Source organism: Mercenaria mercenaria, chromosome 2 (assembly GCF_021730395.1).
Source record: "Mercenaria mercenaria strain notata chromosome 2, MADL_Memer_1, whole genome shotgun sequence".
NCBI classification, from domain to species: Eukaryota; Metazoa; Mollusca; class Bivalvia; order Venerida; family Veneridae; genus Mercenaria; species Mercenaria mercenaria.
In genome coordinates, this window is record NC_069362.1 from 44,263,747 (window position 1) to 44,279,030 (window position 15,284).

Consider the following 15,284-nt stretch of genomic DNA (forward strand, 5'->3'; position numbering starts at 1 on the left):
TCTACACTAACATCTTAAATAGAAATGTAACCATTATATACAACCACGAACCCCTAGTTCATACCTTTAGAAAAATAATGGTAACAATCAATTCAGTATGTTCCAACCTTAGTGGTCACTTCTGTTCTCAACCATTAAATTTCCTTCACCTGCAGCTACAATGTCATTCGCCCATGATACGCTCACTAGATTCATAGGGGAAAAAAACATGTGCTTCTGCAGTTTAGTACAGGCTAGCATCTATCAAACTTCTACACTTGATGAAGTGATAAAAAAAATTAATGACACTGGTGTAACAGCCCTAGTTTTTCATCCAGGAAAAACCCAAAAGGCTAACTGATTAACCAGTAAATTATGCAACGTAAAGACTGAAACATTCTTTAATGTATCAATTCCATTATTAAATCAAAGCACTGTATTTCATTTGTAACTGTACATACTTACTTTTCCTATCTGTCTACCCATACAAAACAACATTATGCAATATTTTTGGAAGATGAGAGGAACCAAACACTGACAACACTTTCACAAAAGTTACCGGCTCATGATTTGTTTTCTGGAAGGATGCCAATTTTAATATGAAAAAGACTAATATAGGTATATGATTTTAAGCAACATGACCCTGGTTAGTGAAAGGCATTATATTTATGCACAAACAGAAATTAGTAAATATTATGACAAACACAAATATACTAACAGTTAAACATTTTACAAACATTCATGAGTGAACATTGAAAATAAGTTACATCTGGATGTACGACATATGTAAAACAAAATGGAAAATGTTTAACCTTTAGCCTGCTAGCAGCAAGTGATTCTGCCTTTGCGGCCAGTGCAGACAAAGATCAGCCTGCACTTGTGTGCAGGCTGATCATGGTCTGTACTGTTTGCTATTCAGTCAGTAAATTTTCAGTGAACACCCCTTCAAATAATAAATCGTATTGTCAAAACTGAATGCTGGACCAGTCCATTTTAGAAATTTAGCAGGCTAAAGGTTGAAGAGATTTCTGTTCAAGCATTGCAAATTCTCCGCGTGAGTCCTTGACATTGCACAGTCAAAACTGTCTGTAAAGACCACATCTGTGAAATGAAAAATTATTTTTTATTTAAGAATAATGTATGGAAAAACTGTGTTTTAACGTTATTAATACACAAAAAGAAGTTATACGTTTGCGAATAACTTCACGAGGGTGTAGCCCAAGTGAATTATTCTGGCGACATGTAACCAATTTTAAGTGTATTAATTTAAGTAAAACATGATTTTGCTATATATTATTTCGATTCTAATATGCCCTTAATCTAAAACAGTATAATTATAAAGTATAGTAGCATTGTCGTCATCGCGCATAAACATGACATCATTTTAGCACAAGCTTATCTTAACAGAAACAAGCATATTAGAATTATGGTTAAATGGGAAGAGAAAATAGTGTGATCTTTATAGGAAGGTTTTATAACTGGTCGTTTATTTGGAGGAGGTCTTTATCACAGGTGTGACTGTATGTGAATAAATGTAATCTTTTAAAGCAACTCTCACAAATTCTTGGTAAAATATAATAAATCATTTTTTTTTCAATCTGTTTGTAGACATACAAAGCATGCAAAGTACACATGTATAGTACAAAAGCATCATTTTTAACAAAGTAAAGTGCCTGTGATTAATAAAATCAAAACACAAAAAAGAAAATTTAAAGCAAGCTTTATTTTTCTATTGGGTATTTCAACTTTTTCTTCTAAACAGTGGTAAAATTATAAAAATATTCAAATTTCCATCAAATGTGTAATCAACTATTAAACTTGAATGCAATATTATCTCTACAGGATACCATGTAGTGTAGAAATACCACCTAAACAATTAAAATGAGATGAAACTAATGTCAATCTAGTTTTTAACATTATTTTTTTAAAACATGGATAATCATGTGCAGAACTGTTTTCGAAGGTAGTACTTTTTGATTAAAACATCTATTCTGTGTGTTTTTTTTTCATGTGCAGGATCCTGAGGGATGTCAGGGCGAGGGAACCTATTTATCCCGAGAGATGTAGCAAATGTTTAAACATGACAGACTTAATATATTAATGTGATACTAGCATAAAACATTAGGAAGTTAAAAAAGTCAGCTTTTTGTCTACATATTTTCTTGCAGCCATCTCTTACCACAGTAGTGTTATTATAATTACATCTAGATTATTTAAAGCCGACAGTCCTGTTAAAAAGTCAGCATCCATCGTCAAATTTCTCCTTAACCACTGAATTCATACAATATATTTTAATAGCACATGAGTGTGACCATCTCCATGAACATGTTTTACTTCTCATAGAATACCCCCAAAAGGTGACCAAAATATCAGAACAGCATACAAAAATCAAGTGCACAAAATATAAACATTGACAAAATGGTATTTCACTTCTACAAGAATCTGATTTAACCTCATTTGTTGAATATGACGTACTGCATCTCATTCTTCATGGATGAATATACCTTGAACAAATCCACATCTTTTACCACAAGAAGTGGAGCACACACATCCATTCACAGTGAGATAATAGATATTTTACAAAAATTATGTTTTTGTCGACAGAAGCTATAATGTATGATAAATATTTTAAGAATTATAATGGTAAATACCTCTGGTTAAACAAAATTCCCTTTAAAGGGATACGCAGGTAGCATTGTTGACGAAAAATTAATATTCTTGAAATTAACCCTTATCATGCTGGACACGACTGATTCTGCCTTTGAGACCAGTGCAGATCATGATCAGCCTGCATCTGTGCAGTCAGATCATAATCTGCACTGTTCGCCATTCATTCAGTATCTTTTACCAGTTAATGGTACTGTCCAAACTGGAAGATGGACAAGTTCATTATAGAAATTTAGCAGGGTAAGGGTTAACATAGAAATGACCGACATGCTTAGTTAAAATAGATCAGCTCTTCCATTGACAAAGCAGATACACATTTTTTATGCTTCTGACAACCTGCCCTATATACCAGGTTAGAAAAACAACTGAAAATTACTATAAAATGACATAATATGAGCCGTGCCATGAGAAAACCAACATAGTGGGTTTGCGACCAGCATGGATCCAAACCAGTCTGCGCATCCGCGCAGTCTGGTCAGGATCCATGCTGTTTGCTTTTAAAGCCTATTGGAATTGGAGAAACTGTTAGCGAACAGCATGGATCCTGACCAGACTGCGCGGATGCGCAGGCTGGTCTGGATCCATGCTGGTCGCAAACCCACTATGTTGGTTTTCTCATGGCATGGCTCATATTAGGATTTAAGAGTTTGGCATTCAGATGCTTTTCTGGACGACCTGTCACCTTTTCACAATTTACATAATGCCATACAGCGAATCACATTGCAAAATTTAATTCAATAAACAGCCTCTGTCTGTCTCCTTTAAGTGAGTTAAAGTATTATAAATAAATTATGGAGCTATGACTTAAAAACACCCGAGTATCCCTTTAACAGCTAGTTCCTAAAAAGTGACTTTTTGGTTCTTCGTGTGCTATCATTTTTGAATGAATGCGTAAATTCATACGTTACTATAACAAAATAGCACCTTAAAACCTTTGTTTTTCTTTATATCTTCTACAAATTGAAGAATAAGGCATGCAAGAAAAAGAATCAATCACTGGCTGTGGGTAAAGATGGGAATATCCAGCACTCGGGTAACTGTTTAGGCGGTAACTCGGCAGGAGCCTCGTTATCGCCTAAACAGTTACACGAGAGCCAGATATTCCCATCTTTATCTGCAAACAGTGAAAGATTCTTATAATATTTCTACATTGGACCGGGTTAAAAGCCTACCCAAAAACTTCAATCCTATTACCATAACAAAAAACTTATTATATTGAATTGAAGAGTTTGACTTTGTCACACTTCCATATGCTGATTTTCATCAGCACAAATGAAAAACCATTATTCCATCATTTTCAATGAAGACTGGTTTTATTTCTTCATTCCTTGTATCACAGCTGGTTTCACACAATCATCTTATCACATATTTAAGAACATATTCCTTCCACTGTCATTAAGTAGTTATCCTGTCCCTCATTGTACTGTAAAACTATCAATGTCTCCAACATCCGTATGTGTCTCATTGTTTATGGAGTAAGAAATCTTGAATTTTAACCTTATCTTTTCCTGAAAAATAATAGTTTTTCATATTAGTAAGAAATTCTACAAGAGAAATCAGGGTCTTATTTAATGGACTGGACTCCAATTTTAAACATGAATATTTAACCGATTCTGAGCACAACTTAAAAATTGACTGCTGGCAAGGATGCATTGAAAATGGCCTCTGAACACAGTTCTTCAACTTCAAAACCAGTATTTTATCAACTGCTACAGAAGGACACATTTAAGTGAATTTGTGCTGTTGATTTTTAACAACTTTACAAGAACTTCCACCAGGCTGATCAGGATCCATGCTGTTCGCTTTCAGAGCCTATTGCAATTAGAGAAACCGTTAGCGAACAGCATGGGTCCTGACCAGACTGCGCAGGCTGGTCTGGATCCATGCTGGTCGCAAAGCCACTACTGTAAAATCATTTAATTTCTCGGGCATGAAATTTCGTGGTTTTGTTTAAAACAGCAATTTCGTGGGGATATGAATTCGTGGATTTCAACTTCTGAACATAAAATGAATCGGAATTTTACTTGTTCGTTGGGATTAAATTTCTAGGTTGACTCAACACGAAATCCACGAAAATTAGTCCCCAACGAATATTATTGATTTCACAGTATGTTGGTTTTCTCATGGTGCGGCTCATTTATTTATTTAACCATTGACAAGTGGCACAGAAAGGGATTCTTCAGCACTCGGCCTAATTCGCTGTACAGTGCAACAGTTCAAACTGCTGTAGATCGATAAAATTTGCAAGGAAATATTACACACTTTATATCATTAACAGATTATCTTTAAAAATTCAGTTAATATCTGACTATGAACAAGACCTTTTTTTCACAAGCAAAGACTGCAAAGTATATTACCTTTTGTGGATTAGCTATAAGCATTACTTGAGTTATGGCTGAAGGAGGGAGTATAGGATTAAATGCTGGTAAATCTGTGGCTGACGGAGGCTGTAACTTTACTTTCATTACCTGAAAACACATTATTAATCACTAAATGCCGGTAAATCTATGGCTGACGGAGGCTGTAACTTTACTTTCATTACCTGAAAACACACTACTATTAAAAGCTGGTAAACCTGTGGCTGACGGATGCTGTAACTTTACTTTCATTACCTGAAAACACTCTACAAATTATTAAATGCTGGTAAACCTGTGCTGGACGGAGCCTGTAACTTTACTTTCATTACCTGAAAACACATTACAAATTATAAAATGCTGGTAAACCTGTGGTGGCCGGAGGCTGTAACTTTACTTTCATTACCTGAAAACACATTACAAATTATTAAATGCTGGTAAACCTGTGGCAGATGAAGGCTGTAACTTTACTTTCATTACCTGAAAACATATTATAAAATATCAAATTTTTGACGGAGGCTGTAACTTTACCTTCATTAACTGAAAATTCATTATTAATCTGGTAATTAAAAACACTTGATCCTTAATAAGTATCATAACAGTTACTACTTTTCTTTTTTCTTTAAAATATTACTAGATCCATTTAATTTACATAAAATGACCTTTGTTTAAAACCATATTATATTATAACAATTCTTATTTAGTTTGTAACAATTGGCAACCTTGGTATTTAGCCTAGAAGTTTAAAACGAGTAGTTTCCCTTTACCAAAATAGCAGAAAATGTCAAACTTCTTTTGAAGTTGGGAAATAGACTAAACCTGTGTATAACGCATCTATAAGGGGTTGTCCAAGGACTAAAAAGCTGTGCGCATTTTTCAGAAATTTACGGTAGATATGTGTACTTGCCTTTGGGACTGCAGCCTGGAATATAAAGGCTTTTACAGGGGATGTGTTTGTACTGAGAACTGAAATAACCATCACTATAACATCTTCTCGTGGACGGTCCTTCGCTACATGTATTAAAACTTTCAGTCCATTCTTGTCATAGGCACTCACTGGTGGAGCTGAGCCTGAAATATAATGGTGACTGGTGACTGATTAGAATGATGTTTAGGTATTAATAAGATGATGAAATATTTTTTGGAACCATATACTTTTACACATGATAGCCACATTAACAATAACTAGTATCTGTACACTGAAAAATTCCCATTTCATTTTGTCAGTAATGGCAACATGCAATTTTCATTCAATAACGTTTTCTCCACCTGCAATTTCTGCATTTCTTAGTAGGTATGGACACTCATATGAATGAATGAGCTATATAAACGCCAGAAGGAAGTCAAAACAGCACAACAGAATACTGTAAAATCATTAATATTCATGGGTGACTGAGATTTTCATGGTTGCATCAAACCTTGAAATAAATCCCAACAAATGAGTAAAACTTTTTTCATGTTCGAAGGCAAAATCCATGATTTTATATCCCCACACAATAGCAGCTGGGCCAATGAAATTAAAGGATTTCACTGAACACACAGAGTTGCTGATTTTCATTACCAGTCCTCTATCTTGATTAAACAAATCAATGCAATATCCTACTGAGATTCTTTCTTGCATTATTAACAAGTATGCTTATTATTGGCAACATAACCCAAGATTTTTCTGCTCTATTTCAAACAGATACTACAAGTAAGATATATCAACTGTCACTTTTAATCGCTTGTTCTCTGAATGTCAATGAAATATCTCCAAAACAAAATCAAATACAACTCCTCTTGTCATACCACTGCCCAACCTCATTCTGCCATAGTTTTTACTTCTTGGAAACAGATACAAACAATAAGATTGTATTTACTTGTAATATATGAAATATCTAAACAGAAAAAAATGGTAATTAACCCTTAGCCTGCTGGCGGCAAGTGATTCTACCTTTGCAACCAGTGCAGACCAAGATGTGCAGGCTGATCATGGTCTGCACTGTTCGCCATTCAGTCAGTATCTTTTTTTTGGTAAGCACCCCTTTTTAACAGTCAATGGTACTGTCCAAATTGAAAGATGGACAAATCTATTATAGATATTTAGCAGGGTATGGGTTAAGAATGTATTTACCTGGCTGTATGGATTCTAAAGCAACAAACACATCTGTAAGTGGTTTAACCTCAGTTGTTTTTGGTGTAGCTGGTGATGATCCCAGTAGAGTTGTGTCCCCTGACCCAGATACCATGGCAACGGGTGGAGGATGAGTTGCCATAGCAACAGTTGGTTGAGATGGTACAGGGGTGGTCTGCAGGATTTGAGATGGTATGGGTGTGGTCTGTGCCATCTGACCAGATGCCAATTGGTTTAACGGAATTTTTCCTGGCTTTTGACTGTAACAGATATTTAATACAGACATGTGTAAACCTTTTTGTAGAACGTTTTCAGTGATAAACAGGAAATATCAATACATTGCATTTTAAAGTTCCAAATGGCTTTTAATTTTATGTTAAAAATGGATGAAACAGCTTTCCAAATAAATTTTATGTGTAATTACATGGTTAGAAATGCGCTAATTTTCATACCGCACATGAACGTTTACAGTTTGAGACGTAAAGGGAGGTAATCAAAAACAGCATATTCAAATTAAACTTTCTATTATGTTCATCAGAATTCAAATCTTTGATAAATATTAGAGAAAAGAATTATCAGAAATATGATTTAACAAGAAATTAATACAATTTATGTTCATATTTATTTATTTATTTATTTGGGTTTTACGACGCACCAACACAGTATAGGTTAATAACAGCCACATTTTAAACAAAGGCATTATGAGCCTTTAGAATGCTAATGGTGATTTGAGAATCCTGAGCACTTACGTCTGATTAAAAGAGTAGTTGGCTGTATTTTTTGTCAGATTTTGTTGCATAAGTGACTGGCCGAGAGCATTCAAATCATCCAATGCTTTCCCTTGTGACTCTGACACCTTCTGCATTGGCTTCGTATCAAACACAGACCCTGAAAAAAAAAAACAGAATTCTCTCCATTATCAATAAATACAAGCTGTTGGCAAGGTCAGCTCATAGGACTGTTCAAGTAATAGACAACAGTTGATGTAACAAGAAAATTAGACAACAGCTGATGTAATAGGAACATTTTTAGACAAACTGTTGACATAATAGGAAATTTATAGACAACAGTTTGGCGTAATAGGAAAATTACTGACAATAGCTGACGTAACTGGAAAGTTCCATGCCCATGAATTTACTGCCTCAACAGTATCAAATCTTGACATCATGAAAATTTGTGAGAATTTCAAAATGGATGATTGCCATTCAGTCTTCCCAAGATAAATTTTATACAATAAATTCCTTTTTTTTTCTAGTGTACTTGTAAAACAACAGCTTAATAACAAGAAATTAAAATTAATACAGTGTGCAATTCTGAGTCTGATACAAATGTACTACCTTGAGTTGCTGGCATCTGAGGTTGTTTTTGCGGCATGGACCCAACCACACCACTGGCTACAGGCTGTAGTGATGGTTGGCTGAAACCCATAGTTGGTTGACCCTGGTTTAAGCCCATTACTGGTTGACCTTGGTTTAAGCTCATAGTAGGTTGACCTTGGTTTAAGCCAATGTGACCTGCAGGATGACTAAAACCCATACTGCTACTGGCTACTGGTGCAGCTACCATGTTGGTCATTGCAGACACAGGCTGGTTCATAGCAAAAGCATTGGGTGGAAATACAGCTGCCTGAAAACAAGTTAAAATATTGTAAAAATGCACAGAAATACAGGCCTGGAGCCTGTGTATAATTTAAAATAGCGTAAAACTGTAAAGAAATACAGGGGCCTGTGAACAAATGAAATACTCTATAACTTTAGAGAAATACAGAGGCCTGTGAACAAATTAAAATAGTGTTAAACTGTTTAGAAATACATGGATCTGTGAACAATTTAAGATAGTGTAAAACTGTACAGAAATACAGGGAGTGTGAACAATTTAAGATAGTGTGAAAATGTATAGAAATATAGGGACCTGTGAATAAATTAAAATAATGTAAAACTGTATAGAAATTCAGAGGTCTGTGAAAAAGTTTAGTAAGTGTAAAACTTTACAGAAATACCAGTCATGTGAACAATTTAAATAAATACAGAGACCAGTGAAAAAAACAAGGAGCTGCGTTCAATAAACGCTCGATGCCCCCGGTGGCATCCTTCTCGATACAAAGCAACCTAAGTCCAAAACGAGGTAAAGTTCAAGGTCAAACTGAGGTCAGGTGATGTGTGAAGATGAGGAATGGTCACAAATTACATCTGCATTAGTATCAAGTCATTCTAGTAAAGGGTACTGATGCTAGACAAAATGGTCCCATTTGGTTAACCAAGAGATGGCCCATATAAAGCAACCTAAGTCCAAAATGAGGTCAAGGTCAAGGTCAAACTGAGGATGAGGAATGGTCACAGATTACATCTGCATTAGTATCAAGTCATTCTAGTAAGGGGTATTGATGCTAGACGAAACGGTCCCATTTGGTTAACCAAGAGATGGCCCATATAAAGCAACCTAAGTCCAAAATGAGGTCAAGGTCAAGGTCAAACTGTGGTCAGGTGATGTGTGAAGATGAGGAATGGTCACAGGTTACATCTGCATTAGTATCAAGTCATTCTAGTAAGGGGTATTGATGCTAGATGAAACGGTCCCATTTGGTTAACCGGACGGACAGACGAACGAACGAACGAAGGGCAGACGGACAGGACAATCACTATATGCCTCCCGCATCAGTAGATGCCTGGGGCATAAAAATATTGTAAAACTAGAAATACAGGGACTTGTGAACAAATCAAAACTATATACCGTTAATCTGTATAGAAATACAGGGCCTCTGAACAAGTCAATTCATAGCTGTATCTACAATAACTTAATACTTTCATGCACAACCATCCATCTTTCTATTACTGTTGGTTTGATATGAATGGAGAACAAAAGTAACAAAGTACAATGCCCTGTGAAAAATCCTCAGATTGGTAATACTTACTGAAAATTAATGTATCTGCTCAACAAATGCTGATCATAGCAAAATCGAACAGTCAAATCTTATACTGTAAAATCATTTAATTTCGTGGGCACAAAATTTCGCGGTTTTGGTCAAAACGGCAATTTCGTGGAGATATGAATTCGTGGATTTCAACTTTTGAACATAACATGAAGAGGAATTTTACTTGTTCGTTGGGATAAAATTTCGTGGATTGACTCAACAACAAAATCCACGAAAATTAGTCCCCCACGAATATTAATGAATTCACAGTATAGGACGACCATGTTAAGAAGAACCAAAAGGAGGTCTTTCCCTGAAATGGTCTTCATTCATATGTTAAAATATGCTTAAACTGAAAATAAAAACTTGGAAGCTTTTACAGCTGAGTTTGATTATCCAGTGATGTTTAGCACAAGTTTGATTGTATAATGCTTGATATAGAACACATGAAAAATTCATTATTCTCTGTATCTTATTTGATTGCTACTACACAAATTTTTAACAGTATTTCACTTAACTAAGGACAGCCTGTAACCTGTAAATGTTCCTCAGTTAGATATCAATACAAACTTATTCTCGACAGCCAATTGACATCTTCCTTGCACGAAACAGAGGTAGAAGCCAAACTACAATTTCTTGGGCTTTTTTTATGCTTAATATTATCATTCTCACAAAGGAATATAGTTCTGTCCCAACACTGATAACCTCCCCTAATGGAACATTTATTACTGTGGTCATGTGTAATAATCATGTGACTATAGAAATAATCTGACTGTTGCAAAGAAACAGAAATATACTGTACAAGATTTTTTTATGTTATCAGCTCATAACTTTGGCCTTATTTTTTCTAGAAATACTCAAAACTATGCTAAAAACTAAAATCTCGCCTCCGCCTCCAAGACAACAATCCCTACAGTAACAAGAGCTCGTAGAACACGAAATGCCCCCCTTGATGCATTCAGTATTTGCACAAGGAACAAAAATTATTTGGTCACTGTACATAAAAGTTCTACTGTTCTGGGCAAATGTGACCTTGACCTTTGACCTACTGACCTTAAAATAAACAGAGGTCATCAGCTGGTGATGATCAACTTTCCTATAAGGTTTCGTGATCCTAGGCCCAAGCGTTCTCAAGTTATATTCCGGAAATGGTTTAACTGTTCCGGGTCACTGTGACCTTGACTTTTGGCCTACTGACCTCAAAATCAATAAGGGTCATCTGCTGGTCATGATCAACCTGACAACCTCCATATATTACTTTCATGATCCTAGGCCCAAGTTATCATCCTGAAATGGTTTAACTGTTCTGGGTCACTGTGACCTTGACCTACTGACCTCAACATCAATTGTGGTAATCTGCTGATCATTATCAACCTCCCTATCAAGTTTCGTTATCCTAGGCCTAAGCGTTCTAAAGTTATCGTCCAGAAACCATTTAACTGTTCCGAAACTATTTGGTCACTGTGACCTTGACCTTTGACCTACTGACCTCAAAATCAATAGGGGTCATCTGCTGGTCATGACCAACCTCCCTATCAATTTTCACGATCCTAGGCCGAAGTGTTCTTGAGTTATCATTCAGAAACCGTTTAAATGTTCAGGGTCACTGTGACCTTGACCTTTGACCTACTGGCCTAAAAATCAATAGGGGTCATCTGCTGGTCATGAACAACCTCCCTGTCAACTTCCATGATCCTAGGCCAAAGCATTTTTGAGTTATCATCAGGAAACCATTTAACTGTTCCATGTCACTGTGACTTTGAGCTTTGACCTATCGATCTCAAAATCAATAGGGGTCATCTGCTGGTCATGACCAATCTTTCTGTCAATTTTCATGACCCTAGGCTTAAGCATTCTTGATTTATCATCCGGATACCGTTTAACTGTTCTGAGTCACTGTGACCTTGACCTTTAACCTACTATCTCAAAATCAATAGGGGTCATCTGCTGGTTATGACCAATCTCCCTATTAACTTTCATGATCCTAGGCCCAAGCGTTCTTGAGTTATAATCCGGAAATGGATTGGTCTACATACACACCGACCAACTGATAGACCGACAGACAGACCAACTGACATCTGCAAAACAATATACTCCTCCTTCTTCGAAGGGAGGCATAATAACATTTGCAAGATAAACATTAACAAGAGGGCCATGAAGGCCCTGTATCGCTCACCTGACATATTGACCTAAAGATCATAAAGATTAACATTCTGACCAAGTTTCATTAAGATATGGTCATAAATGTGGCCTCTAAAGTGTAAACTAGCTTTTCCTTTGATTTGACCTAGTGACCTAGTTTTTGACCCGACATGACCCAGATTCAAATTGGACCTTGAGATCATCAAGGTTACCATTCTGACCAAGTCTCATGAAGATAGGGTCATAAATGTGGCCTCTACACTGTTAACAAGCTTTTCCTTTGATTTGACCTGGTAACCTAATTTTTCACCCCACCTGACCCAGATCTGAACATGACCTATAGAGCATCAAGATTAACATTCTAAGTTTCATTAAGATATGGTCATAAATGTGGCCTCTACAGTGTAAACTTGCTTTTCCTTTGATTTGACCTGGTGACCTAGTTTTTGATCCTACATAACCCAGATTCAAACTGGCCCTTGAGATCATCAAGATTACCATTCTGTCCAAGTTTCATGAAGACACAGTCATAAATGTGGCCTCTACAGTGTTAACAAGCTTTTCCTTTGATTTGACCCGGTGACCCAGTTTTTGACCCGACATGATCCAGGTTCGAACTGACCTACAAATCATCAAGATTAACATTCTGACTAAGTTTCATGAAGATACAGTCATAAATCTGGCCTCTAGAGTGTTAACAAGCTTTATCTTTGATTTGACCTAGTGACCTAGTTTTTGACCCCACCTGACCCACATTTGAACTTAACCTATAGAGCCTCAAGATTAATATTCTGACCAAGTTTCATTAAGATATGGTCATAAATGAGGCCTCTACAGTGTAAACAAGCTTTTCCTTTGATTTGACCTGGTGACCTAGTTTTTGATCCTACATGACCCACATTCAAACTGCACCTTGAGATCATTAAGATTAACATTCTGACCAAGTTTCAGGAAGATACAGTCATAAATGTGGCCTCTACAGTGTTAACAAACTTTTCCTTTAATTTGACCTGGTGACCTAGTTTTTGACCCAAGATGACCCAATATCAAACTCGTCCAAGACTTTATTAAGGGTAACATTCTGACCAAGTTTCACTAAGATCCGGCCAAAATTGTGACCTTTAGAGTGTTAACAAGCGTTTCCTTTGATTTGACATGGTGACCCTGTTTTTGAACCCAGATGACCCAATGTCGAACTCGTCCAAGATTTTATTGAAGGTTACATTCTGACCAAGTTTCATTAAGACTGGGCCAAAATTGTGACCTCTAGAGTGTTAACAAACTTTTCCTTTGGTTTGACCTGGTGACCTAGTTTTTGATTCCAGATGACCCAATATCAAACTCGTCCAAGATTTTATTGAGGGTAACATTCTGACCAAGTTTCATTAAGATTGGCTCAAAATTGTGACCTCTAGAGTGTTAACAGTCAAATTGTTGACGCCGACGACAAACGACAACGGACACAGGGCGATCACAAAAGCTCACCTTTGAGCACTTCGTGCTCAGGTGAGCTAAAAAGGAGATGAACAACAAGAAGAATTTACCTGCTGAGATGTGGAGGAAGCTGACGGTGCAAAGATTTCATCAAGATCAGACAGAAGACTGTCAGCGTCAGTACTGTTAGTCTGGGTACCAGGTGTGGCAGGTGGAGATTTCAAACCTAAATATTTCATATCATCAAAATTAGTAAAACTCAAATATAGAGAACAAAAGGGATTCCCAATTTACTAGGAGAGACAAATGTAAACCATAGCAAATTTCTCAGAACATATAAATCCTTATGCAGCTTAAATATAACCAAACTTACTTATACATGTGTTAAACTTCAAACTTAAGACTCAAATATTTCATAAATAAATAAATATCAACACTGCCTCAAAATGTATATACAATACTAATTTTTCCTGTCACATTTATTTAAGGATTTAATAAACCCCAGACTTACTTGCCATGAATTTGCACATTGTAGATATTTATTGTGTATTACAATTCATGCTTTTGTTTTATAATTCCACAAGTTTTGTTTTTATGTGTGTACTCTTATAGCCAAAATCAGCTAACATATAACCCTGGCAAATATTACCTAATTCACAGAATACATTTTTTTTTTCTAAATATTTAGCAATGTCCAGTTAATGTTTTAAGAGAATTATAGTATGTACAGAAAAATTTCTTCCACTGTAGTATGCACTTTATATTGCGTAACTAACACAGTAAATAATTTTCTGTTTAATTTTCAGACTGCAAAAGAATTTTCTCTTACTGTAATTACTTTGTGTATAATTCTCACTTATAATATTTAACAAATCAAAATACTATCAATATTTTGAAAACTATGAAATAAATCTGCTAACAAGCCTTTTTAACATATTAATATTCATAATTCATACCAGGTATGACTTACATAAATTAATCCCTTTAACATATTGCTGCCAGTTCAGACACATGTTTCTTTGCATTTTATACTTTAAGTTAACCTTTTTAAACACTTCAAGGTTAACATTCAGGATAAACACTGGCTTCAAAATGCAACTTCAAAGTATGGCCATGTCTTTAAGGTAGTTCTGCACGTTTGATTAACCGGCAGTGATGGCGTAACGCCATTTATCCAGAAAACGCAGAATAAAGCCTGGATTCGGCGTACAGAAATGTAAATTAGTTAATGAATTAAATTAATAATGGCAACCTGTGAGTAAATTTATTAAAATGGCACTGTCACTATCTTTGTAAAGTTAAGATATTATATCAAAACATCTGACACGTTAAATAATTCAAAATAATGTCTTAAAAATAGCTTGAAATGTTCGGTTCACTTTAATCATGGTTAAATATCTCAAAAATAAGCAAAGTTAACGGACCTATACATTTTATTTCACCACATTGTAGGCCATTATGTTAACCTATGACTGTGAGAAGTTTCATTAAAATCTACATTTTTAAATCAGTCTAGCAAAAAATCAAACACACCACCTTATCCTTTTTATTTGCTAAATGTTTTAAGTATATTTTGAAGTTTTGAAAAATCGGAGTTTAATCAAATTCTATATTGTAGAAAATATTTCGAACGAAACATGCAGAACTACCTTACACCAAACATCTAATACTTCAATCACAATGT

General features: G+C 35.5%; 1 protein-coding gene across 5 annotated transcripts in view; it reads right to left on the bottom strand.

Annotated features, from left to right (window-relative positions):
• Window positions 1-3,134: 3,134 nt before the first annotated feature.
• The window catches only part of LOC123563839 (ADP-ribosylation factor-binding protein GGA1-like), a 34,706-nt gene continuing 22,556 nt past the window's right edge, over window positions 3,135-15,284 (bottom strand). For 2 of the 5 annotated variants that reach the window (XM_053536467.1, XM_053536466.1), the window contains 7 exons: window positions 13,711-13,826; window positions 8,451-8,739; window positions 7,863-8,001; window positions 7,114-7,373; window positions 5,908-6,071; window positions 5,004-5,114; window positions 3,135-4,154 (listed from right to left, as the gene is read on the bottom strand). In XM_053536467.1, coding sequence (XP_053392442.1) covers window positions 4,062-4,154; window positions 5,004-5,114; window positions 5,908-6,071; window positions 7,114-7,373; window positions 7,863-8,001; window positions 8,451-8,739; window positions 13,711-13,826 — 1,172 coding nt within the window. In that variant the 3' untranslated portion in view covers window positions 3,135-4,061. Of the gene's footprint in view, window positions 4,155-5,003; window positions 5,115-5,232; window positions 5,407-5,907; window positions 6,072-7,113; window positions 7,374-7,862; window positions 8,002-8,450; window positions 8,740-13,710; window positions 13,827-15,284 lie in introns of those variants that run through there. The other 3 variants (XM_053536465.1, XM_053536464.1, XM_053536468.1) reach the window with 2 other exon arrangements.